Source organism: Lutra lutra, chromosome 10 (assembly GCF_902655055.1).
Source record: "Lutra lutra chromosome 10, mLutLut1.2, whole genome shotgun sequence".
Classification (NCBI taxonomy): Eukaryota; Metazoa; Chordata; class Mammalia; order Carnivora; family Mustelidae; genus Lutra; species Lutra lutra.
The window spans coordinates 100,004,980-100,030,821 of NC_062287.1; the positions used below are offsets into that span (position 1 = coordinate 100,004,980).

Genomic DNA, 25,842 nt, shown 5'->3' on the forward strand with positions numbered 1-25,842 from the left:
TTTGACTGAATTTCATCATGTCCCATTCTTGTACTATGTACAAACCTCCATATTACTGTTAAGAAGTAGCCTTCTTTATGCTTGAATATGTACAGTAATGAAGAATTTCCTATGTTTCAAAGCATTTGTCATCCTAGAATAGTTTCATCTGAGTCAACTAATTTAAATTTATAGCATGCTCTTCTGCTACACTAAGGTAAAACATGAACATATGATGGAAGCTTTAATATATATATATATATATATATATATATATATATATATATATATTTGAGAGAGTGAGAGGGCAAGCATAAGTAGGGGGGAGCAGAGAGACACAGAGAGAGAGAGAAGCAGACTCCCTGCTGAGCAGGTAACAGGATGCAAGACTTGATTCCAGGACCCTGAGATCAGGATCTGAACCAAGGACAGCAGCTTAACTGACTCAACCACCCAGGCATCCATGATGGAAGCTTTAATTTAAACAAAAAAGCCTCTATTCTTATACTGATAGTTTATCTAAAAGCACACTCAGAATTTTTATTTAGAATAACCAAGGAAGTAATCAGTTAACTATATTTTCATAGTGCAAAAAAAAAAAAAAATAACTCTAAGCATTAGGGTTAAGCATTCCCTAAGAGGACCAATCAGGCATCCAACTAACCTAAATATTTTCCCCAACAGATTGTTGAAACTTAAGTTTACCTGATCAGTTATAAAGTCCATGTTATGATATTTTTTTTCCTTTATTTTCCCACTGGCCTTGGTTGTGTGGAGGTGCATGACACTTTCTGTGGTTCTAAACTAATCTGCTTTGAACCAAAATGTCATGGTCTGTTTCTTATTAGTCATGTATTCCTCATTAAAATTCTGAATTTCGTAACGATATCTTCATTGTAAAAGGAGTAAGATGGAGTTTAGAGAGATGAAGGAATTCACTCAAGGACCGCACTGGTTGGTTTCCTTAAGACGCCTCAATGTTTCTCCCTCTTCCTGTGTTGTGCTTTTCTAACCACTTGTTCAGTGGTTGTCTTACATTTTTTACACATCAACTATAACTTCAGTTTTTAACCTAAGAGGTGACTATAATATCTCTTCCATCAAAATGTTATTTTTATGGCAATAAATCTCCTCCCTTTTTTCCCTTTTACATCTGCTCTCTGCAAAGATCATGTGTAATGACCCTCAGGTTACAGGGTGAGATGGGTAAGTAGCCCTATTGTGGATTCAGTGCCAATGATGGTCTAGAAACAAGGAAGAATCCTGATTTAAACAATCTACATGTGGGTAAAACTGAAGGAAAATTATTTAAAATTTTTTAGAATGAGGGAATACCAGACAAGATTTATGTTAAGTAGTCTGTATATCTTTATCTCCATAAATAGTCAGGAAGACAGACTCCATGTCTGTTCACCCATTGTCTTGCATATTCTTTTCTATTCGGGTTATGGATTCAGGATAGTCTCTCATGCTTTCCTCATGACACCCATCATCCTCCCACCCAGCTTTCTTCCATGAAATTAGTCTCAGATTGAGGGAGAATCAGGATTTCTGTCTCTAAAAATTCACAGAGTATTACTCCTGCATCCTGAGAAATGATTAGACTTTCTTGATCTGAGTTTCTTCTTTTTAAAATCAGAGATCTGGATTAGTCAAGTGAATTCTGCCATTAAATTGTTTGCAGTCTTCTTGAGTAATAATTCTTAAACCAAATTGTTTTAGGTAAATAACTGTACCTGAAAAATTAACATTTCCCACCTCATTAACAAAGAATAAACATCACTTGCAATGAGTAGAAAATAGGCCAATGAATTCTACCTCCCTAAAACTTTTCAACTAAAGAGTGGTTAAAGTTAAATGCTGAATACTCTTTAACTCAGTATTATTTTCAAAAAGTAAAATTTACTCCTTTGTGAAGTTAGAATTTAGAATAATAATTTAAAGCAGAATTGCTCTCCTACTTTATGGACCATTTTCTGAATGCCTCTCTGTTAACTCTCTCTATAAATATATGATATATAATTAATGTTATAATATATATCAATTATATATAGATAGTATATATAAAATATATAGAGATATATTACATGTATATGTATAGGTGTATGTATCTATATATGATACTCTCTAGGACTATACAACACAAAAATATTAATTTTGAGATTCCCTACTGTTGATGATTTCTATATAACTTTGCTACAAATGCATTCTGAGTTTTTTTAAAATAGACATCTGGAGGCCTACATATGACCGTCTCAGCAGGTCCAGAGAAATATAGGAAGTGCACTGGCCATTCAAACCCACTAGGGACAGATAATTCCTCATCATTGAGAAATAAAACTCCTCGAAATGCATTCTCTCTATTCTTAACTCATGTACTGATTAAATAATGTCTTTAAATTACACATCAGATACAAAAGATGCAAATACATGAATGTTGCATTTATTTTGTTTCAACAAATATCACTGAGTGCAACCTGACCACTAAGTTTGACTAAAGTTACCTTTTGTATCATCCCCTTTTTTGACACTAGTTCCTTAGATTTATACAAACACATGAAATTTTTGGCAAGAGCATGACATAGGCACTATTGAAACATACTTGAGCAACTGAACAATTTTATCTATCCTTTAATGATTGCCATTGCAAACATCAATAACAGTATTTACATTTTTAAAATTCTCTTTAACACATTAAATGTAGCTAGGGAAAATGAATGAAATTGCTAATTTATTTCCACAATTTCCATCATGAATAGACATTCTCTATTTGCTGTATAGTTTTTTCCCCACTCTTCGCTATATAAAATAACAGTGATTCCATTGGTTTACCATGACCCATTGGCAATATTTGGTCACATAGCAAAAAAAGAGTGTGCTTTATACAAATTAAGCTTCAGCAGTTCAGACTGGTATGTTTGCATTTCCTGAGGTTTCAGTGCCAGATGATTCATGGAATTTGACCAGAAAAGAGTGAAAATAGGAAAGTTGACCTCATGTATTAGGCATACACACTTAAGATACATACAACAGGGATGCCTGGGTGGCTCAGTGGGTTAAACCCTCTGCCTTCAGCTCAGGTCATGATTCCAGGGTCCTGGGATCGAGTCCCACATGAGGCTTCCTGCTCTCTGCCTCTCTGTCTACTTGTGATCTGTCTGTCAAATAAGTAAGTAAAATCTTTAAAAAAAAAATACATACAACAAAGTATTTTTTGATTTAGCAGAATTTTTATAAATCTTCTTTCTTATCTAATATAATTAATAATGAATAGTCTTTCATTTTCAAAATATCATTTAAATATTTAAAATCATTATCAGTAAAACTGAGTAACATGCATAATCATTCCCATTATAAAATTATTCCACAATACTTCTAGAGAATCAAACACAATAAAACAGGAGAAAACAGCTTAATTTAAGAAATCAAGAATAATTAATATTAATATTCATGTCAATCTACTCTTAGTAAACTTTATTCATTGTACTCATACTATTTTTTCACCAAACTTCTGTTTATTTCCTTCAGATACATACTCATTTGTGTGAAACATATAGCAAACTTAAGTATATAGAGCAGAGAAACATTTCAGAATTCATACTTCTAAGACTTTCATATGACCAGAACGTAGAAATATTTTGCTTTGTGCTCTTCTTATTCTGTTATATTGCCCTGCTGGCAGGAAACCTTCTGATCCTTGTCTCTATTCGATGCAGTCCTCTTTTTCACCAACCTATGTACTAATTCCTCAGCCACTTATCCTCTATGGACATCTGCTATACCTCTAGCATTACGCCCAAATTAATCGGTGACCTGCTAGGGGGAACAAAAACCATCTCCTATGGTAATTGCATGTTACAACTATTTACCATGCATTTCTTTGGAGGTACTGAGATCTTCATTCTTACCGCCATGGCCTTTGATTGCTATGCTGCCATCTGTAAGCCTCTCCACTATCTGTTTACCATGAACAGAACAAGGTGCCATCTCCTAGTCCTGGCTGCTTGGGCTGGTGGGGCTCTCCATTCTTTTCCTCAATTATTGATGGCAATCCAGTTGCCATTTTGTGGTCCTAATGAACTCAATCACTACTTTTGTGATATCTTCCCTCTGTTGAAAGTTGCCTGCACTGATACCTACATCACTGGGATTCTTGTGGTTGCCAATTCAGGTATGGTCGCCTTAGTTACCTTTGTTGTCTTGTTTCTTATGTCATTATTTTGTTTAGTCTAAGACATCACTCAGCTGAGGGAAGACGCAAAGCCTTCTCCACCTGTGGGTTTCATATCACTGTGGTCAGCTTATTTTTCGGGCCTTCGATCTTTACTTACCTTCGAACTCCAGACAGTTTCCCTGAGGACAAAGTATTTGCTCTATTTTATACCATCGTTGCTCCTATGTTCAATCCCTTAATCTATACTCTGAGAAATACAGAGATGAAAAATGCCATGAGGAAAGTTTTGTGTCAAACATTATTTTCAAAGGAAGTACACAATTAATTCAAGAAAACTAAGCAAATTTACAAAAAAAGGGGGGGATTGATGTGACTAAAGGATCTAAGAAAAATTTCATAGTCTTTATATTCCATGGCTATCATGAATAGAATGCATGAAAGGAGGTGGAAATGTAAAGAAATTTAAAAGGATGGGTAAATTAATCCTAATTCCCACATACAAGGATTAATTGAAAACTTAGTTTTATGGAGTATTAAGGAGGTGTGATTAGCATCACCTGTAGAAAAAACTGCCATATCAAATAAAGCGACACTATTTGGTTAGCAAATCATAAAGACAAAACAATTTAATGATAGTTCTATTAAAAATCCTGGGTTTATATGCCAGTTCTCATAGTGATACACATCCTTCACTAGCGATGAAGTTGAAATCTAAAATTACAATAATGACTTTAAATCATCACAAGTATCTTTGTGATAGCACATTCATTTCTACTTCCTCTAGGGGCATTCAGAAACCAGATGTACCATGAAGAAATCTGTATAAGAGAACCTGTTTTAGATCAGTTCCCGGGATCAGTTCTCCTGAATTCATATTAAAAATAATGGTAATACCTAGTTAAGACAGAGCAAGAGTCAATAATTCAGGCTGCTAAAAACATAATTACTTGTTTTTCCACCATTGACCAGAATATAAAACATTTCTGATAAAACCTAAGGGACTGAATAATAAATGTAATTGTTGACAATCCCTACCTGCCTGGTAAGTGGAAAGTTAATGGATCCAGAACTGAAGACTTTCTCTGCTATAGTGAGGGGGTGGGGGAAAGCCTAGCAAAAGACAGATTAAGATATGGTCAACCAACAAAAGAAAATTATAGTACATTTTGAAAGCACATTTTTGCTGCATATACATGTTTATAACTGTTATTTATAATTGTCAAACCTCAGAAGCAACCAAGACCTCCCTCCACTGGGGAATAGATAAATAAATTGTGATTTCTCTGGACAATGGAATATTATTCAGTGCTAAAAAAAAATGAGCTATCAAGCCACCAGATGATATCCGGGAAAATTAAGTGTGTATGACTAAGTGAAAGAAGCCAATCTGAAAAGGCTACCTATTATGTGATTTGCAACTATATGAATCCTGGGAAAGGCAAAACAATGGAGACATTGACAACATCAGTGTTTGCCAAAGGTTAGTTGGAGGGTAGAAAGGATAGACAGAACTCAGAGGATTTTTAAGAGCAGGAAGCACGTCTATATGTTAGTATAGTTGTGGATACATGCCCTTATGCATATCGAAACCCATAAAATGTACTACATCAACTGTGAACCTAATGAAAAGAATATTTGGGGAGATAATAACTTGTGAGAGTAGCTTCCTTTGATGGTAACAGATGTATCACTCTGGTGGGAGAGCTGTCTGTGTGGGGCAGGGGTGTTATGGGAAATCTTTGTACTTTCTGCTCAGTTTTGCTGTGAACCTAAAGCTGCTTTAAAAAATAAAGTTTATTAATTAAAAATATACACTATGGCATGACAGATATACCAAAACTTGTAAGTGGAATAAACAAGAGACATCTGAAAAAGATTTTCTACAGAAAAAAAAAAAAAAAAAAAAAGTAAGAAAGGCCTTTTTTGCAAGCTTGTTATTCTATTTAAATAAAAGTTGCTTAAGAAATGGCAAATGTTCTGGGCGCCTGGGTGGCTCAGTGGGTTAAGCTGCTGCCTTGGGCTCAGGTCATGATCTCAGGGTCCTGGGATCGAGGCCCGAATCGGGCTCTCTGCTCAGCAGGGAGCCTGCTTCCCTTCCTCTCTCTCTGCCTGCCTCTCTGCCTACTTGTGATCTCTGTCTGTCAAAGAAATAAATAAAATCTTAAAAAAAAAAAAAAAGAAATGGCAAATGTCATTATAGAGAAGATGTTAGATAGCAGGATTTTATTAAAAGGGAGATGGTAAAAACATGGAAAATGTTTTAGAATATGTAAGTAAAATGCAAGAGCTACAATCATTCTGGAGGCTGGAAACAAAAAGGTATTAAGAGCAAGTAAAAAAAAAAAAAAAAAAAAAAAGATGAAGAAGGTGAAATCAACCAGAGCTGTTACAGGAAGGGAGGAAGTGGACAGATTGTCTCAGCAGTTATACACAAAGAAATAAAACTGTTGTCAGATTAAACCTTTTCTCCTAGGCATGTTCTATACTCTTTCATTACTTAGCTAGACCTAAGAAAGCGGTCTCTGAACGTGAAATAGAAGTTCAGATATTTAAACAACAAATTCATTTTAAAGTTCTCTTTTTATAGTGGTTGTTACTTGTTTTCATTATCCTGCTTTCTTAATAGTGTGAATTTCTCCTTTAGAACATTATTAGCGCTCAAAATTGTTATTTGCACACAATATTGACCAATGGCTAAGAACATTGTCTTTTTTTTTTTTTAAGACTTTATTTATTTATTTGACAGAGAGAGAGCACGAGTAGGCAGAGAGGCAGGCAGAGAGAGAGAGAGGAGGAAGCAGAAAGCCCGATGCGGGACTCGATCCTGGGACCCTGAGATCATAACCTGAGTTGAAGGCAGAGGCTTAACCCACTGAGCCACCCAGGCACCCCTATTTTCTGCTACAAATCTAGACACACCTTCCAAATTAACCAGATATTAGCATTCTACAAAATTAACAACTTTCACAGAAATGACTTCAGACTTCTTACTGTGGCTTTCATGTTTAATAAGTTGAGAACATAAACTTTATTTTCATTGAGATATAAGTGATGTATAACATCATATTAGTTTCTTCTAAACAACATAATGATTTGATATGAGTATATATTGAAAAATAGTCTCTGCAGTAAATCTAGCTAACATCCATCACCACACATACTTACAAATTACTTTCTTGTGACAAGAACTTCTTAGATGCCACTCATTTTTATTATACAAAATCCTACCTGAGGTATTGAAGATGTAGATTATAGAATTACTCCATATCAGATTCCAGACCTTTTTTTTTAGATTTTTTTTTTTTTTAGATTCTAGACCTTTTAATGGGAAAACCCAAGCATATGTTGCTATTAGTTGAGACTTATATGCACTTCTGCATTTATAGATGTGAAAACGTTGACAAAGTTTGCATGTTATAAGACAGAAACATAAGGGAAAAATTAAAAAGCATATAAACAGGGACGCCTGGGTGGCTCAGTTGGTTAAGCAGCTGCCTTCGGCTCAGGTCATGATCCCAGCGTCCTGGGATCGAGTCCCACATCGGGCTCCTTGTTTGGCGGGGAGCCTGCTTCTCCCTCTGCCTCTGCCTGCTATTCTGTCTGCCTGTGCTCGCTTGCTCTCCTCTCTCTCTGACAAATAAATAATAAAATCTTTAAAAAAAAAAAAAAGCATATAAACATAAGCATTAAAGACTATCTGGTGGAAATGTAGCTAATGCTTTTTGCTGCAAATTCCTCATGAAGTATAACAGCATTCAAGTTCATGCTTGCAATGTTAGAGTACCTCAATTTTTAAGAAGTAACCACAGATAATATAATTTTTATATTCACTCGTGAGATTAGCATAGCATACAAGCATAAACTGTAAAGGATTTCGGAGCATCAATATGTGTGGCTCATATAATTAATTTGTTTAAAAATTCAAATAAAATATTTTTAAGCACTGTAATGGCAGAATGGCACATTCTCACTAACATGTTTTTTAATACATTTTATTTTTTAAAGCAGATTTAGATTTGCAGGAACATTACATAAAAATACAGTGATTTTCCATATACATTCTATGCTCCTCACAATTTCTGTTCTCTGACATCTTGCAGCGGGGCCGTACATTTCTCATGGCTAGTGAACCAATATGGGTACAGTATACTTAAGGTCCATAGCTTACATTAGGATTTGCTCTTGGCATTACCAAGTTTTATGGATTTTTTTTTAAAGATTTTATTTATTTATTTGACAGAAAGAGATCACAAGCAGGCAGAGAGGCAGGCAGAGAGAGAGGAGGAAGCAGGCTCCCTGCTGAGTAGAGAGCCCGATGCGGGGCTTGATCCCAGGACCCTGAGATCATGACCTGAGCCGAAGGCAGCGGCTTAACCCACTGAGCCACCCAGGCGCCCCAGTTTTATGGATTTTGACATATGTATTATGCCATGTATCTGCCATTACAGTATCATACAGAATAGTTTCCCTTCCCTAAAATATCCCATGTTCCACCTATTTACCCCTTCTCCTTTATCCTTGAATTTCTGTCAACCAGTGATTTTTTTTTTACTATGACCTGTTTTTTTTTTTTTTTTTTTTAATCAGGAAAAGGAATTCATAGTTCATGTCTGTGATGTAAATATTTCTGTTTCAAAGACTAAATATCATCCTTGGGACTATCTTATTGTCTTAGTAATTAATATTCTAATATTCACTATTATTTACTGCTTACCCATTCTACTTCTGCCACATAAATATATCATCCTTAATTTAGGTCATCAAGCTATAATTATAATAATTAATATTATAGACAAATTACTACAATTGGTATGATTCAAAAGAAACCTAGCACCCCCAGCATTAGAAGGAACAATATAGGAGTATAAAGTAGATTTTACCAAAAGAATACTACTAGGCATATAAACCCAATCACTAAGGCCTTCTTAATATCAAAGAACTACCTCAGAAACATGAATTTTCTCACCATGTTCAGTTACTGTTCTAGAAGAATGTAGGTAAACATATCATAAGATTTCAGAAAATAAGGGTGCCTGGGTGGCTCAGTCAGTTGAGTATCTGACACTCAATTTCAGCTCAGATCATGATCTCAGTGACAAGGGATCCCCATCTCAGGCTCCATGATCAGTGCAAGTCTGTTTGAGAGTATCCCTCTGTCCCACTCCTGCTCATGAGATTTCTGTCTATCTCTCTCTCTCTCTCTTTCTCTTTCTAAAATTTAAAAAAAATATATTTAAAAGAAGGGATTTCAGAATATAACCCCAAGAATTAGAAGGGAGATTATTAGATTACATGGTGTCCTTCACAACATGATACTCCTATAATTATTTGAATCTGATACTTTCTACCAAGTCAGAAAGAACAACTACACTGAAGGTTCATGGTCAGCTGTGATGACACAGAAGTGCCTAATAATGGAAACTGGAAGAACAAAAGCCTCCAGTCTATGGATGCAAACATTCAGGGTGGTACAGAGCAGCAGAGAACACCAGTTCACATGAAGAGGGACAGGGCAAGCTCCAGACCAAAACCACAAGCAATAGGGCAGGCAAGACAGGCAGAGACAGAATGGTGGAGCACATCTAAGGCTATAGACCTTATGTACCTGTTTGTAGCTTATGCTGTCTATTCCTCTACATAAAACTGACTTAACCCCAACCAGTGTGTGTGTCCATATTGATATTTTCCTGAAGGAACTAGTGATCTTGTCCAAAACAGGATTATATTCGCACTACCACATTAAGATCATATTCTTTATGGACATCTAGGCAAATCCAAACTATGAAGAAAAGATTTGAAACTTCCTTTCTTTGGTCATCTGAAATCCACATCTTTTTTTTTTTTAAGATTTTATTTATTTATTTGACAGAGAGAGATCACAAGTAGGCAGAGAAGCAGGCAGAGAGAGAGAGAGGAAGAAGCAGGCTCCCTGCTGAGCGGAAAGCCTGATGCGGGGCTCGATCCCAGGACCCTGAGATCTTGACCTGAACCAAAGGCAGAGGCTTAATCCACTGAGCCACCCAGTCACCCTGAAATCCACATCTTGCTCCATAATTTCCTATGGTAGCTTTCCCTTCTGCATTTCTCAGAGTGTCAATCAGAGGGTTGAGCAAGCTGTTGCAAGTGTATAAAACACCGCTATCATCTTACCCATGGGGAAGGTGTTTGCAGGACGTGTGTTTATAAATATACAGGATGACCGCAATGAACTGGAAGAGGGTTTTTCTCCTCCCTTCAGCACTGTGGTGTTCAGTGAATGCAAGATGATAACATAGGAGCACATCAGCAGGACAGAACTCAGTGGGCAAATGGCCCCAATTTGGAGACCAGGAGTAGGTTGATCACATAGGTGTCTGCTCAGGCAAGTTTCACCAAGGGCTGCAAAGACACAAAAATCTTGGTCATTGGCACCACAGAAGGGTGAACTCAAGTCCAGCAACATCTGAACTAAAGAATGCACACAGGACCCCACCCAGGCTATAGCCACCGGCATAGCACAGACCTGTCGCCTCACTATGGTTGTGTAGTGCAGGGGCTTACAGATGGACACGTAGTGGTCAGCAGCCATGAGGATAAGGATGAAGATCCCCAGGCAGCCAAAGAAATGAAATGGAAAAGGTGTGTATCATGCACTCACTGAAAGCAATAGTGGTCTTCTTGAAAAGGGCATCCACAATCATTCTAGGGGCTATGGAAGTACAGAAGCAGATGTCAGATTAGGATAGGTTGGAAAGGAAGAAGTATATTGGACTCCTGAGGGTCCAGCTGTTCTTGAAAGTAGTGATAATCAGAAAGTTATTCAACATCATCCCCAAATAGAAGTGCAAGAAAGTGACAAACGCTATTTCCTTCCTAAAAGGATCCTGGATCAACCCAAGCAGAAAAATGTATTCATATTATTCAGCTGCATGATCATGAATGAGGAGAAAGAAAGGTTTGAAAAGATTTATCTGCAAAAAAAAAATAAAATAATTAATTTACAGTGTTCTATGCGATGTTACAGAATAATTTAAGCATATTAATTCATGGTACTATGTGATACAGTGGGATATTTTAGCAAAAATAAATATCCCTCATCAGCTACATTCTGTGTGTTTTTGTTCTTTTTTTCATCTCACTGCAATATTGTGTTCTCAATTCTTAATGACCACTTCATTGAGTGCTGCGAGTCCCACGCTATCTTACCTTCCTTCAGCACTCTCCAAATATACCTCTCTCTAGATTTGACATGATTCTGACTAATTTTGCCAATTCAATGATATAAAATTAAGATATGTTGCTTTATTCTATTATTTCCTTCATCTTTTTATATTTAATAAATATTGGGGTCATGTTTTGTATAGTACATAGAGATAAGTTTTCCTACCAACAAGGTAGGAACATAACAGAGTAAGAAGAGAACATGAGAAAATATTTGTATGTTATAATTATAAGATCCCAAAGAGATGAATTCTGAGACAATCTTCTGTTTCTCCATATATTTTAGTTTGCAAATATCTGAAAAGAAAGAAAATATTAATTTGTGTAAAAATTATCAATATGATAATAATATAAAATTTGCCCAAAAAAGGTTGGGCATTATGGAATATTCACATAAATTATTCTTGTTATTTAGAATTAACTTTCCTTTTGTATTGTATATTGTATTTTACAAATCAGTTGTGAAATCTAATGTGAAATGGGTATAATAATATAATTTTTCAGCTTTACTATTAATAAGACAAATGATTATTGATGATTATTTGAAGTGTTAGATTACCTTAAAGCAAGCAAATATAACTGCTAGTTATATTATTTAGGTAACAAAAGTTTAATTTATTAAAGTTTCAAAAAAACAAAATCTTTTGCACATTTTAAACTATGGTTTAGGGTCAAAAAATGGAATTGCCAAAGCATATCTGAGTTGACTTATTTTATGGCTTTTCCTAAAAATTTCATGGGTTTTATATACAATCTAGACAATAAAAGTCAATAAAAGAAGATGATACAGAATGTGGTTTTAAAAGATTTTGTTGTCAGCACTCAGTGACTATTTGTTACACTGATGAATGTACAAAAAAGTCACAAAATTGTATGTTTTGTACCATCTTAATACTTTAGGGAATAGAGTATAAAATAGGGAGAATGCATTCTGGGAACTGTTTTATCCAGTGCACAAACTGATACCCAATGTGAATGCAAACATTTTCAAGCCTAGCTAAAATGTAGTTAGATGACTTTAAAAAGCAGAAGGCTTCTAAAGCAAAGTTCACTAGAGGCTATTAAATCCCAGGATTCACAATTTCAAAACCTATGCTTTCAACACATTTTAGCTAGTGAATAAGTCATTTGTATAGCATTTAAAAATGGCCCGTATTCTGAGAAACCGATTCTACTCTACTCTAAATTATTATAAAACAAGTTGAGTTTCTTTTTTCCCTGATGAAATTAGAGTTTTATAATAATTTAGAGTAGAATCGGTTTCTCAGAATATGGGCCATGTACTTCTCATTTATTAATACAAGACTTCTGTGTGTAGGTACTTCCTTCGCTGGGGAGCTTTCTTTTATTCTTGGTACCTCTGGGTGCTTGTCTGCTGACAATCATCTCAATCTGTCGTGTATCACGATTTTGTGGTGTAGCAATAGCTTTTTTTTTTTTTTTTTTTTTTTTTTTTTGCTGGGCTTCTGGAGGGCAGGGCCTTTCTTTACTGTCTTAGTGGTCTCAGTAGCTCTTAACATGACACCTTGCACTTAGTAGGACCTCAGTCAATGGCTCTGGCACTGAACTGGCCTCCGTCTGAGCTTGCTCAACTTTTCATTTCTGGCTACTGGTCTTACCACTACTAAATGCCTTGGCTACAATTATGTTTTCTGATTAAAAATTTAAACCTCTCAAGATTTTATTTTTCCTGTATTTCCTGCTTATTCCTTCCATTTTGGTTTATCTCATAACTCCTCAGTTTTGTTTTGTTTTGTTTTGTTTTGTTTTCCTCAAATTTACCTGTTCCATTTCAGTCACTCATTATTTGTCTCTTATCTTTTCTCCTCTCTGGGTTTCATTCCCCATTTGAGGATGCATGTTCTCCAGAGCCAGTTTGGATCTAATCCCTCTAACCCCATGGTTACATATTCCTTTCTTCACCTAAGAGTTGACACCTTCTTTTCTTGCCTTGCCTGCTTGTTGACTTAGGGAAGACACTATGCTTCAATTATTTGTTGAATAATAATGATGAAAGTTTGAACAGTTCTGTTTTTATCACTTCTGCTAATAGAAATAGCTTAGCAGATGTTTGCACATCCTTTCAAGCCTGGGCATAAGTAAGTTCATCTCAGCTTGTGAAAAACATCTTACTAAAATCAGAAAAAAATGTTCAAAATGTAAGTTTTGGGGTCATTGATTTCCATTAAACTTCCATGGAACCCTAGGAATAAGCTGAAGATACCTTCAGTGAATTATATGAAACACCATCTTCAGTGGTGTTACACGTGATAGGGAAAAAGGATGAAACACTAATTATTTCTCCTTATGTGCAAGTTTCTCTAAATTGAAATGTGCTTAATCTTGGGGAAATTAATTGAATACAGCAGAGGAGGTTTTTTGTGTAGATTTCTCTCTTAATTACTGTGGAGACAGCCAGAGCCTTCATTAAATAACAGTCATTAGATGTACTTTGAAAAATAATATAATACTGTAGGGGGCTTACTTTGATATTGGTTTGTACATCACATGAAAAGATAAATTAAGGAAAGAAAAAGCTAATCAATGAGAGAAGCAGATGTCTAAGACACGGCAAACAGAGAGATTAGTTCATCTCCTCATGGTTGACATTTCTCCACTTGACATTCCTTGAGCAAATATGTGTTATGTGTCTAATACCAAACACAGACATTGGTGCCATGACATTCAGTCTCCTGAAAAATGGCCAGTCTAGCAGAGGAGAGACAGAGATGCACAAAATCAAATGAAAGTCTCAAAAGGTGGTATAAGAATGTGTCTGATAATTAAGAGAAAATGTTATTTTTGGCTGAGAGGTATGAGAAGTCCTCATGCAGAAGGTGTGTTTGAGATCAGTTTTCAAAAGGGATAGATGTTAAATAGGAGAGTATGCCTACTGGAAGGAAACCACAAATGAGAATCAAAGGGGAAGAAATACAAGGCTTAAATGGGAAAACAATGAGAAGTCAGTTTGGCTGGAGTCTAAAGAACAGTGCTGGGAAAAAAAAAAAAAAAAGCTGAAAATCCAACATGACCAAATAGAAGTTTACATAACATTGGGGTTAATAACAATAGTAACAGAATAATCATTTCCTCTCGGGGTCTTTGCAAGCATTGGGAGTAATGAAGGAAAACCTTTGTTCAGTCTCTGGTACTGAGTATGTAGGCAAAACTGTTACTATGACTGGTTTTAGGAAGGCAGTAGGAGGCTGCCCACAGCCTGAAGTCCCACAGTCCAGACAGTCAGAAGGTTAGAGCATGTGTCTGACGGGATGGGGTTGGGAGGGAATGAAGCAGCTGGGAGACAAGTAGGTAACAGGTATGCTCCGTATCTGACTTCTAGAATCCATTTCTGGACTTGGCCTCTCTCTAGAGCTGGAACTCAGGTACGGATAATGAGAGAGTTGGTAAGTGGGAAGAAGAAGAAAAACTAGCAAAGGACAGAGAAGGCAAAAGACTTCATTCTTCTTGACCTTTGATGAGAAATTAATTTTTATTTTTTTCTGAACTATTTACATCACATTTGCACATTCCATTTCAGAATCTGGAAGTGTCCTGCACAGTGTCAGGGTAGGGGTGATGACTCAGGGCTGATGAAATTAAATATGTATCTGGTTTACCGCCTGGAGGCATGAGGAGAACACCAGGTTCCTGATGACTCCTTTTCTCCCTGGAAATGGCTGCCTCCACATTGTGGCTTCCCATTTGTGCAAACTCATCAAGCCTCTTTTATGTTCCCATCATTCTCACTCCCATTTTCATGCCTGAATGCATGAATGATACTGAGTTACCCGCAAGGTAAGCTTGTCTTTCAAGGGAGTAACCAAGTAAAGCCCCTTCCTTGCAAGCATATTGATTCTATCAAATTTTTCTGTCTGATCCATCTTTCCTATAAACCAATTTATGTGGCTCATCAAAATATATTTGAGTTGATGCTAATCCAGACCCAATACTGATTTGATGTAAAGGAGGGTTTCTAAATTGTGCTTACTTCAGCATTTCTGTTATGTTGGGATTCTCACTGGGGATGGACCAGAATTTTACAGCTTCACTAAGAGGGCTAGCTGCAGACCTTGTCCACGGTGGAGAGCCAGTGTCTCAGACATGGCTGTGCACTGTGTTGAAGCCAGATGTCCTTTATAGATTCTCGGCATGACTTGGAGAACACACATAACCTACAATGAATGCTTATTCTTGTTACAGTTACAATTATTCAAACCACAGGCAGACTTCACTTGTTTGGCTAGAAAGATCAGGTTCAGGAGGAAGAAGGCAGATGTCTGCTGGTGTTTCTGCCAGGACATTGCTTTTGTGTAAACTGATGGAGATTCAGCTGATATACACCTAAAGGAATTCAGTTAAAAAAAATTTGATGTGATAAAAATAATTGCTTATATGTATGAAGTGTTTTATTACACAATTTTCATGAATTTCTTATCTCTATTTTAAAGGTAAGGAGACTGAACTTGGGAGGTTAGAAATTCAGTCCAGATCTACTCACTGGCATGCAATACAGCGAAGTTTCGAACTCAAATCTCATCACTGGTTTGCCAGAACTCTTAATTGTAAGGCAATGCTACCTCTCACCATTGAATAATAAGTGAAAGAAAAAAGTTTGCTGTGACAGAATGCTTAATGAAGTGTCATTTCTTTTGTTTGTTTGTTTTTAAAGATTTTATTTACTTATTTCACAGACAAGTAGGCAAAGAGGCAGGCAGAGACAGAGAGAGGAGGAAGCAGGCTCCCCGCTGAGCAGAGAGCCCGATGTGGGGCTCGATCCCAGGACCCTGGGACCACGAGCTGAGCCGAAGGCAGAGGTTTTAACCCACTGAGCCACCCAGGAGCCCCATGTCATTTATTTTGTAAAGAAAGACAATAATATTGGTTAGTGCCTGTTACAGGAAGCCTAATAGTGACGGGCAGCTCGCTCTAGTGGTTCATGCTGCGTGATGCCTGAGAGTCTTATTTTCTTGTTGCATCCTAATGGTAACTATAAAAGGTAGATGTAATTACCTCCATGTTACAGAGTTTCAACTGAGGTCTGAAGTTTCAGCTGAGGTCTGAAGAAGTAAAGTGACTTCCTCAAGAAGACCTACAGTTTCTTGCAGAGCTGGGCTTTGAACCCAGATCTACCTGCCTATCTTGCTCATCTCTGCACTTTTCACTGTGCCTCACTGTCATGAGGTAACAGGCTAATATGAAAACAGCACTCAGCATTAAATTTTTTCATTAGAAAATATGAACGTAACAAATAATATATTTTGATAACAATAAGGCTCTATTTATTAAAAAAATACTGCAAGGACTGAAAATGAAAGACCATTATTTCCCATGTACACAGACATAAAAAATTTTAACAAAATGAATCAGAAACAACAATAAAAACTAATACATCACAACCACGTGGTGTTCATCTGCAAGCTTTGTTCAACAGTTGAAAAATAATCAGTGTAATTCACCTTATTAATAGACCAAAGAAAGAGAACTGTATGACCATATCAACAGATGTTAAAAAAAATTTCAACAGATTTCAACATCTTTTTATGATCAAAATCCTCAGCAATCAAGGGACAAAATGAATTTCATTAGCCTAATAAAAATATCTATGAATAACCAATAGCTAATACAATACTTAATGGTAAGAGACTAACTTATTCTAGAACAAAGCAAAAAAGTCTTTTTTTCACCACTAATTATTCAACATTGTTCTGAAAGTCCTAGCTAATTTAAAAGACCCTCCAAAAGCCATACATAGTAGAAGAACAAATAAAACTGTCCTTATTTCTATGCAACGCAACTGCCTATATTAAAATTCCAGAGAATCTATGAACACCTCTTGAGACTAGTAAATAAGTTTAGCAAGTTCAGAAGATACACTGTCCACATGCATAATCAATTGCCAGCAATCGAAAAATGAAATATAAAATTAAAAAAATAAAACCTATTTCCATATAAATTTAATGAAATATGTGCAAGATCTACATTCAGAAAGTGATAAAACAATAATGAAATAAACCAAAGAAAAGCTGAACAAATGTAGAATATACATAGCTTGATAATTAGAAGATTCAATACTGTGAAAAATATCAATTTCCCCAATCCCAGCAAGGTTTTTTTGTTGTTGTTTGTTTGTTTGTTTTAGGATAGCAGCAAGATGATTCTCAAACTCATATGAAAAAGCAAACAACTACAATAGCCAGAATAATTTTTTTTAAAACCTCACAATGTTGTAGGACTCATATTACACAAAGTAGACTTAGTATAAAGTTAGAATAATCAAGATTATATGCTATTACTGGACAGTGGGGTATTGGTAAAAAAGCATACACACAAAGATCAATGGAACAAAAAAGAAAAGCTACTTTGCTGGAGAAAAGATAGTGCTTTTAGCAAACAGTGCTAGAACAACTGGCTGTCCATATGCAAAAAATGAACTTAGACCCATGACAAAGTTTACACAAAATAGCTCAAAATGCATCATAGATATGAAAGCACTGTAAGGAACTCAGGAAGATATACTTTGATACTGGAAGATATACTATTGGGATTCCATCAAGGTCAAAAGTTTTTGCACAGCAAAGGAAACAATTAACAAAACCAAAAGACAACTGACAGAATGGGAGAAGATATTTGCAAACGACATATCAGATAAAGGGCTAGTGTCCAAAATCTATAAAGAACTTAGCAAACTCAACACCCAAAGAACAAATAATCCAATGAAGAAATGGGCAGAAGACATGAACAGACATTTCTGCAAAGAAGACATCCAGACGGCCAACAGAAACATGAAAAAGTATTCCACATCACTTGGCATCAGGGAAATACAAATCAAAACCACAATGAGATATCACCTCACACCAGTCAGAATGGCTAAAATTAACAAGTCAGGAAATGACAGATGCTGGGGAGGATGCGGAGAAAGGGGAACCCTCCTACACTATTGGTGGGAATGCAAGCTGGTGCAACCACTCTGGAAAACAGCATGGAGGTTCCTCAAAATGTTGAAAATGGAACTACCCTATGACCCAGCAATTGCACTACTGGGTATTTACCCTAAAGATACAAACGTAGTGCTCCGAAGGGGCACGTGCAGCCGAATGTTTATAGCAGCAATGTCCACAATAGCCAAACTATGGAAAGAACCTAAATGTCCATCAACAGATGAATGGATAAAGAAGATGTGGTATACATACACAATGGAATACTATGCAGCCATCAAAAGAAATGAAATCTTGCCATTTGCGATGACATGGATGGAACTAGAGTGTATCATGCTTAGTGAAATAAGTCAATCGGAGAAAGAGTACATTTAACCTTTTCTAAGGGGAAGAGAATCCATGAAGTATATGAGCTTGTGAGTAAACAAGTAGAGCTGGAAGGGGTGGGACAGTGAAGTCAAAGTCAGTCAAGGAAAGAGAAGAGGAATAGTGGGAGTTCCATGGAGAAAAGTCTGATCTGAAAGAGACGTAAAAACACCTACTAAATCAAGATTAAGGGAAACTACTAACAGCAAGAGCAGAAGTTTGAGGGAGAAAAGAACAGCTTAGTTGGATTATAAGAAACAGATTGATCATAAGGTGATCTCCCACAATCCTTTGGTGATTTCTGTTTTAGAAGCAAATCAAGGGCACCTGGGTGGCTCAGTGGGTTGGACCGCTGCCTTCGGCTCAGGTCATGATCTCAGAGTCCTGGGATCGAGTCCCGCATCGGGCTCTCTGCTCAGCAGTGAGCCTGCTTCCTCCTGTCTCTCTGCCTGCCTCTCTGCCTGCTTGTGATCTCTCTCTGTCAAATAAATAAATAGAATCTTAAAAAAAAAAAAAAAAGAAGCAAATCAAACAGCTTGTGCTAATTCTCAAAGGCTACGAGCTTGAGCTATGTTTGTGCTTCTTTAACCATTGAATAAGGCACAAAATGAGTATTCATGTACAGAATAATGAATGATTATAAAGCCATTAACTTTTACTCAAGACAAAAAAAAAATAGCATCTTTATCCTTCCAAAAGCTCATGCTCTTTCTCCCCACAAGTGTCACCTCTATTTAATGCGAATCACTCGTTTGCACTGTCACTTTTCAGTGCCCCGGTTTCTTCATCTGTGAAATGAGGCTGGTGATATTATCTATTGTACAGACTTATTATATAGAGAAAGAAGCTACCCCATCAGTGGTTCAGGTCTGACGAAGAGCACATGCTCATTAAATATCTGCTGTTGTTAGTGGAGCTCAAGGCAAAGCAGAATCAAGTATATGTTTTGAATAGAAGTGTAAGAAGAGGAAAGATTATTGAAAATGATGTAAGACCAGAGCAAAATTACAGAACGTTCAACTCCACTGTTGACAAAGTATTTTAATGAGCATTTTGCAAACCTAAAAAGACATGAAAGGAAGTCCATTATGTCTGTAAATTTCCTTAAGATTTACCTTAATGGAAATTAATTTACCTTAGATAGAAATTTACCTTAATAGAAATACACCTTTAAATTTTTACTTTAAATGGGAATTAGAAAATATATCTTAAATGAAATACATTAAAAAATACACACACACACACACACACACACACATATATATATATATATATTTTTTTTTTTTTCCCCCAGAGAATAATAAAAAAAAAACTCTATGTGGGAATGTGTGGATATCATTTCTTAACATAAGGACCAGAACTAAGGTTCAATCCCCAGATTATAGCAAAGGGAAAAAGAAACTCAAATGGGCATAAACAGCAGGTCTCAGTCACCAAGGACCTTTTAATGAGTGGGATTCTAACAACATGCTGCCGTGACCTCTTGTGTAGGGCATTAGTCATCCAGCTGTAGATCTGCCCAGGTAACTTGGATCTAAGAGGATACTAACTGGTGAATTGATTACTTGGGGACAGAAAACAATTAACTCAAACTAAAAAAGCAACACCTTGGGAGGAAACAAGTGTACTTTTAGGATATAAACATTACCTAAAATTTTACTTAGCATTTGAGCCTTGAAACCCTCAAGAATGATGTGGTGGTACAAATACAGAGCATATAAATTATTATTTGGCTAATTTTGGAAAATGAAGTCCTCTTCTTGACTTCAAACTTTTTTTTCTGCAGGTGATCTCCTATCATTTATTTGAACCGAAGGTATGACAGGTGAAAGTAGTTACAAAAAAAAATGCATGAATATGGTATTATTTTTATGTATACATTGGAGGAAATTAGAACGTGTAACTCACCAGTAGCACTCGCCACTGAGTTGAGACGAATTTCAAGTCAGAAACCTAAAGAAAAAAAAAAATCAAATATTTAAAGAATGCTTGTGATTTCAATGAAGATAGGTCATAAAAAACAATAAAAGAAGAACACATTCAAAATAAGTGCAGAGGAAAAAATGTGAGTAATTTTTTTTTACCATTATTTGCACAAATCTGTAATGATAGCTTTTTTTTAAAAGATTTTATTTATTTATTTATTTGACAGACAGAGATCACAAGTAGGCAGATAGGCAGGCTGAGAGATTGAGGGAAGCAGGCTCCCTGCTGAGCAGAGAGCCTGATGCGGGGCTCGATCCCAGGACCCTGAGATCATGACCTGAGCCGAAGGCAGAGGCTTTAACCCACTGAGCCACCCAGGTGCCCCTGTAATGATAGCTTTTGAAAGAAAAAATATTAACTACTATGTTGGGAAAACATATTAATTAGCAGCTCATTTTAAAGTAGATTTTACTGTGAATTCTATAGCATAAGACTTCTTGGTTTCAGAGAGGACTAAATTCAGAGATCTTGGTTGTCTACTGAGGGAAGGATCTCATATACTAGAAAAATAAGATCAAAGTCATGTACTAATTTTGCCTGTTTTATTAGACGCCTGCACATAAAAAAAGAACAAATTATTACAACTTTAGGAAGATGGTCAGTAAAACATTGACCCGGAATAAGGTAATTTTAATTCTGCAGAAGACATCATGATGGGATCACTGAAGCTAGTACCCTCATTCTACAGATAGGACATTTATATGCCAAGAATATACCAGGTCCCAATGTGTAAGGTCTGGCAGTATTAGGGCATGCACTCAGATGGTTTTCTCCTACCTGTTTTTCTTGCTTGGCCAACAGCTGAAGTTGCCGTATCACTACTCATGCTTGTGAGAATAAGAAATACATTGGTTCCTAGAGGAGCACATAAGCTGTTATGTTTGTTTTCATTCTAGGGCTGGCTTATTTATTTCAGAACCCTGAACTTATTTGGTTTGTGGTTTCTTACAGAGACTTGAGTCAATCTTATAGTTCTGTGATTCCTGTCACACACTTTCCCTTTAAACTTGAGTGACTAAAATGGGGGCCATGATCCATTCAGGAGTGATTCTGGTTTCGTCTGGAAGATTCAGAAATGTGTGCAAATTTCAGAGTTGGGACAGCCAGAGTTCATGTTAAATTTATATTGTTACTTCAATATTTCCCTTTTGAGAGGCTGTATAGTAAAGTGTTTAGAAACATAGGCACTGGAGTCAGAAAATTCAGGTTATAAGTTCTAGTTTGCTATATACACTAGTCATGTTACTATGCATAAGTTCCTTAACCTCTATAAACCTAAAGTAATTTCATTTTCCCTTGTGCATATTAATTTTAATATAATTATACTGTCATGTGTGCAATGTTTTGTTTTGTTTTTAAAGGTCTTTCTCACCTATGATCAAAGTGGAGTCTCCATCTGAATTGTATAGACAGGATATATTTTTCTGGGTTTCAAAGGAATAAGAACTTCTTAAAAGAAATTAACTGATGTGCAAAGGTCATACATGAAGTTAGTGGCTGAATTAAGACATGTTACCAGGGATTCCTCAAAACTATAATGAATCATCAGATAATACACATGATTTTTTAAAATATTTTTATTTTTTATTTATTTTTTAAAGATTATTTATTTATTTGAGAGAGAGCAAGAGAGAGAGAGCATGAGCAGGGGGAGGAGCAGAAGGAGAGGGAGAAGCAGGGTCCCCACTGAGCAAGGAGCTCCATGCGAGGCTAGATCCAAGGACCCTGAGATTATGACCTGAGCTGAAAGCAGATGCTTAACCTACTGAGCCACCCAGGTGCCCTACACATGATTTTTTACAAACACTAAAATATGTAGTAGTTAGTGGTGATAACCCGATGACTGTCAGGAGGTTGAACCCAGGACTGCCGGGCAGGACATTAAGCATAGCTATAGCCTTCTGCACTAAGACAACTAGAGATTCAAGTAATATTTTTAGCAAACTCCAAATAAATGCATACAGATTGATGAAATGGCTTTGCCTAAGAACATTCCAAGACTTTCTTTACTTAAGGACTTAAAATTATGCAAAACGCCGTTATGCATGAGTGAGGATAAGGAACATATTTCAGGTATGTTTAATGAATAATTCAAGCCAGTAGTATATTCAGCATTATATTTTATTCAAATTGAAATAGCCTTTTTAGGGGCGCCTGGATGGCTCAGTGGGTTAAAGCCTCTGCCTTTGGCTCCGGTCATGATCCCAGGGTCCTGGGATTGAGCCCCGCATTGAGCTCTTTGCTCAGCAGGGAGCCTGCTTCCCCTCTCTCTCTGCCTACTTGTGATTTCTGTCAAAAAAAAAAAAAAAAAAAAAGCCTCTTTAACTTACTGGTTAATATCACTGTAATCTGATTTGGAGAATTGTCTGAAGTTAGTTCTCAATAATTTGTCCTTAACAAATTCAAGTTCTTAAAATTCCACTATGAAAATGAATATTTTTGTTTTAAAATTCCATCTTTATTACAGTGTGATTATTCATTGTATGAGTGACCATGTTAACCTAGGAATAGAGTTGAAGAGGAAATTTAAATCAGAATTGATTGAGAAGTCAGGTATAAGGTCAGGGCTGAGTCGTGATCCTGAATCATGAAAATACAGATGTAATGAAGATTTCTGGTCAGAATTGATCCGAAATTATAAAAGTATTGGGTGGATCACATTGTTAGGCAATCAGTGTTGTGTTTTAAGTAACATTTAAGACTCAACTGGGGATTGATCAAAGGTCTTTGTGTTCACTAAGGCAGACATTGGTCATAATTTGCTGGTAGATTTAATGGAAATCTGTTATATTGTGTTCTCCGACAGTCATCTTTGGAATCATTTTAATTGATATTTGGTTTTTATTCTCTGAGACACTTGGATGAGGACTAGTCAACCTAGTGAATTCCTTGAATAGGATATGATCCTCACTCTACTCAAGAAACCCTTCTAAATATGGCTTCATGAATTCTGTATTTCAGGTGATTATTGTATTCTATCTACAGTGGACCATGGATCAAAGCAATAATGTCACTGTATTTATTCTCATGGGACTTTCCAAAAACAAGAACATTGAAATCCTGTGTTTTGTATTATTTTTATTTTGTTACATTGCTATTTGTGGGGGAAACTTGCTCATCATGATTTCTATCATGTGCAGTCAGCTAATTGAGCAACCCATGTATTTTTTCCTTAATTACCTCTCACTCTCCGACCTTTGCTACACGTCCACTGTGACACCCAAACTAATGACTGACTTACTGGCAGAAAGGAAGACCATTTCCTATAGTAACTGCATGACACAACTCTTTACTACACATTTATTTGGAGGTGTGGAGATCTTCATCCTCACAGGAATGGCCTATGACCGCTATGTGGCCATCTGTAAGCCCCTGCACTACACCGTCATCATGAGCAGAGAGAGGTGTAACACTATCATCACAGCCTGCTGTACTGGGGCCTTAATCCACTCTGCCAGTCAGTTCCTCCTCACCATCTTCCTACCCTTCTGTGGCCCCAATGAGATGGATCACTACTTCTGCGACGTGTATCCTTTACTGAAGCTGGCCTGCACGGACACATACAGAATTGGTCTCTTGGTCGTTGTGAATTCAGGACTGATAGCTCTGATGACTTTTGTGATTTTGATGGTGTCCTATCTTCTGATATTATACACCCTTAGGGCTTACCCTGCAGAGAGCCGCTCCAAAGCTCTTTCCACCTGCACTTCCCATGTCACAGTCGTGGTTCTGTTCTTTGCACCTGCGCTATTCATTTACATTCGGCCCGCCACAACTTTCCCAGAAGACAAAGTGTTTGCTCTTTTCTACACCATCATTGCCCCCATGTTCAACCCTCTGATCTACACACTGAGAAACACAGAGATGAAGAACGCGTTGAGGAAAGTTTGGTGCTGTCATGTACTGTTGGAAGGAAAGTAGGTTTTGCAAAAGCTTTTCTGATTTTCATGCTGTGGTTCCTTGAAGCCTAAGACTGAATAAGATCTATTCTAATCATCCGGCCCCACTGCTTGGAGGGATAAGAGGGCAAGCAGGAATCATCATCTCTGTTGTTTTATGCTTCAATCTGACACCTTATCAACAAACTGAGTGTAATTCTTATTCACATGCCTCTCCACCTAAGATAGGTATTAAGAATTAGGCTTATAGGGGAGCCTGGGCAGCTCACTAAGTTGAGCATCTGACTCTTGATTTCAGCTCAGGTCATGACCTCAGGGTCCTGAGCTTAAGCCCCGTGGGGCTCTGCACTCAGTGGGACTCTGGCTGAGATTCTCTCTCTTCCTCTCTCATTGACCCTCCCCACTGTGTTCTTGTTCTCTCTCTCTCTGTCTCTAAAATAAATAATATTTTAAAAAGAATTATGCTTATATGACATAAAACAATCAGATGATATCTTATGTACAAAAGATTATATCACCTATTGGCCATTGTATTGGGAAAAGAAAAAAGATAAAACAGAGCATGCATTTTTTCATACTTTAAAATACTAAAGAGCTAAAGAAAATAATACCTTCAATTTTCAGCTGTTTACTCAACCATGAACACAGAAAGTTGCATGTAACATTTATATGCAGTTCATGCATTACCACAAAAGGAACAATAAAATCCTGTAATCAGCAACCAGATGAAGAGTTAGAAATTACCAGTACCTGAAGTCTTCCTTGTTTCTCTTTATAGTCACTAGCCTCCCCTCACTCTCTTCATCTCTAAATCAATTAGTTTGATATACTTTTGTACCTCATGGAAAAATATTGATATAGATCATACTCTTAGTGTCTCTTCATTATGCTTGTGAGATTTATTCCTCATGTTTTGTGATTTTCTGAGTGTTTTCATAGTATTTCATTGTATGAGTATGTAATGGCTAATTTATCCTATCTCTTGTTGCTAGACACTTGGGTCACTTCCTGTTTTGGCCATTATGAGCAGCACTGGTTTGAGCATTCTTAAACATTTCTTTTGGTTAATATAGATCTTCTATTCTTGCTTTAGCGTGTTTTATATCGTAATTAAGACTTAATTTTAGGATAGTGGTTATATACCTGTGTTAGTATTCTTTCTTAATACATTACTGACATAAAATATATAAAATAAAAAAGTATTATCAATAGAAAAACGCTAGGGTGAGTGCAATAAATGGTTTAGAAAAGTGTGAAACTTCTGGCACGTCTAGGATCCATGGTATGTAAGATGTTTATTAAT

At 36.5% G+C, this 25,842-nt stretch overlaps 1 protein-coding gene and 1 pseudogene across 1 annotated transcript; both read left to right on the forward strand.

Annotated features, from left to right (window-relative positions):
- Positions 1 to 175: 175 nt before the first annotated feature.
- LOC125079835 (olfactory receptor 4P4-like) lies at positions 176 to 4,478 on the forward strand (annotated as a pseudogene).
- A 19,153-nt stretch (positions 4,479 to 23,631) lies between these two features.
- LOC125079836 (olfactory receptor 4P4-like) lies at positions 23,632 to 24,781 on the forward strand. Its single transcript, XM_047693565.1, has 2 exons — positions 23,632 to 24,545; positions 24,607 to 24,781. The coding sequence occupies exons 1-2, from the start codon at positions 23,632 to 23,634 to the stop codon at positions 24,779 to 24,781; spliced, it is 1,089 nt and encodes a 362-aa protein (XP_047549521.1).
- The last annotated feature ends 1,061 nt before the right edge of the window (positions 24,782 to 25,842 follow it).

Bases quoted from the DNA above. Each gene is read 5' to 3' on its own strand.
- LOC125079836 (XM_047693565.1), top strand. From the start codon at position 23,632: ATGGATCAAAGCAATAATGTCACTGTATTTATTCTCATGGGACTTTCC. The intron at 24,546-24,606 runs GTTGGAAGGAAA...GGTTCCTTGAAG, and splicing joins GTTTGGTGCTGTCATGTACT to CCTAAGACTGAATAAGATCT.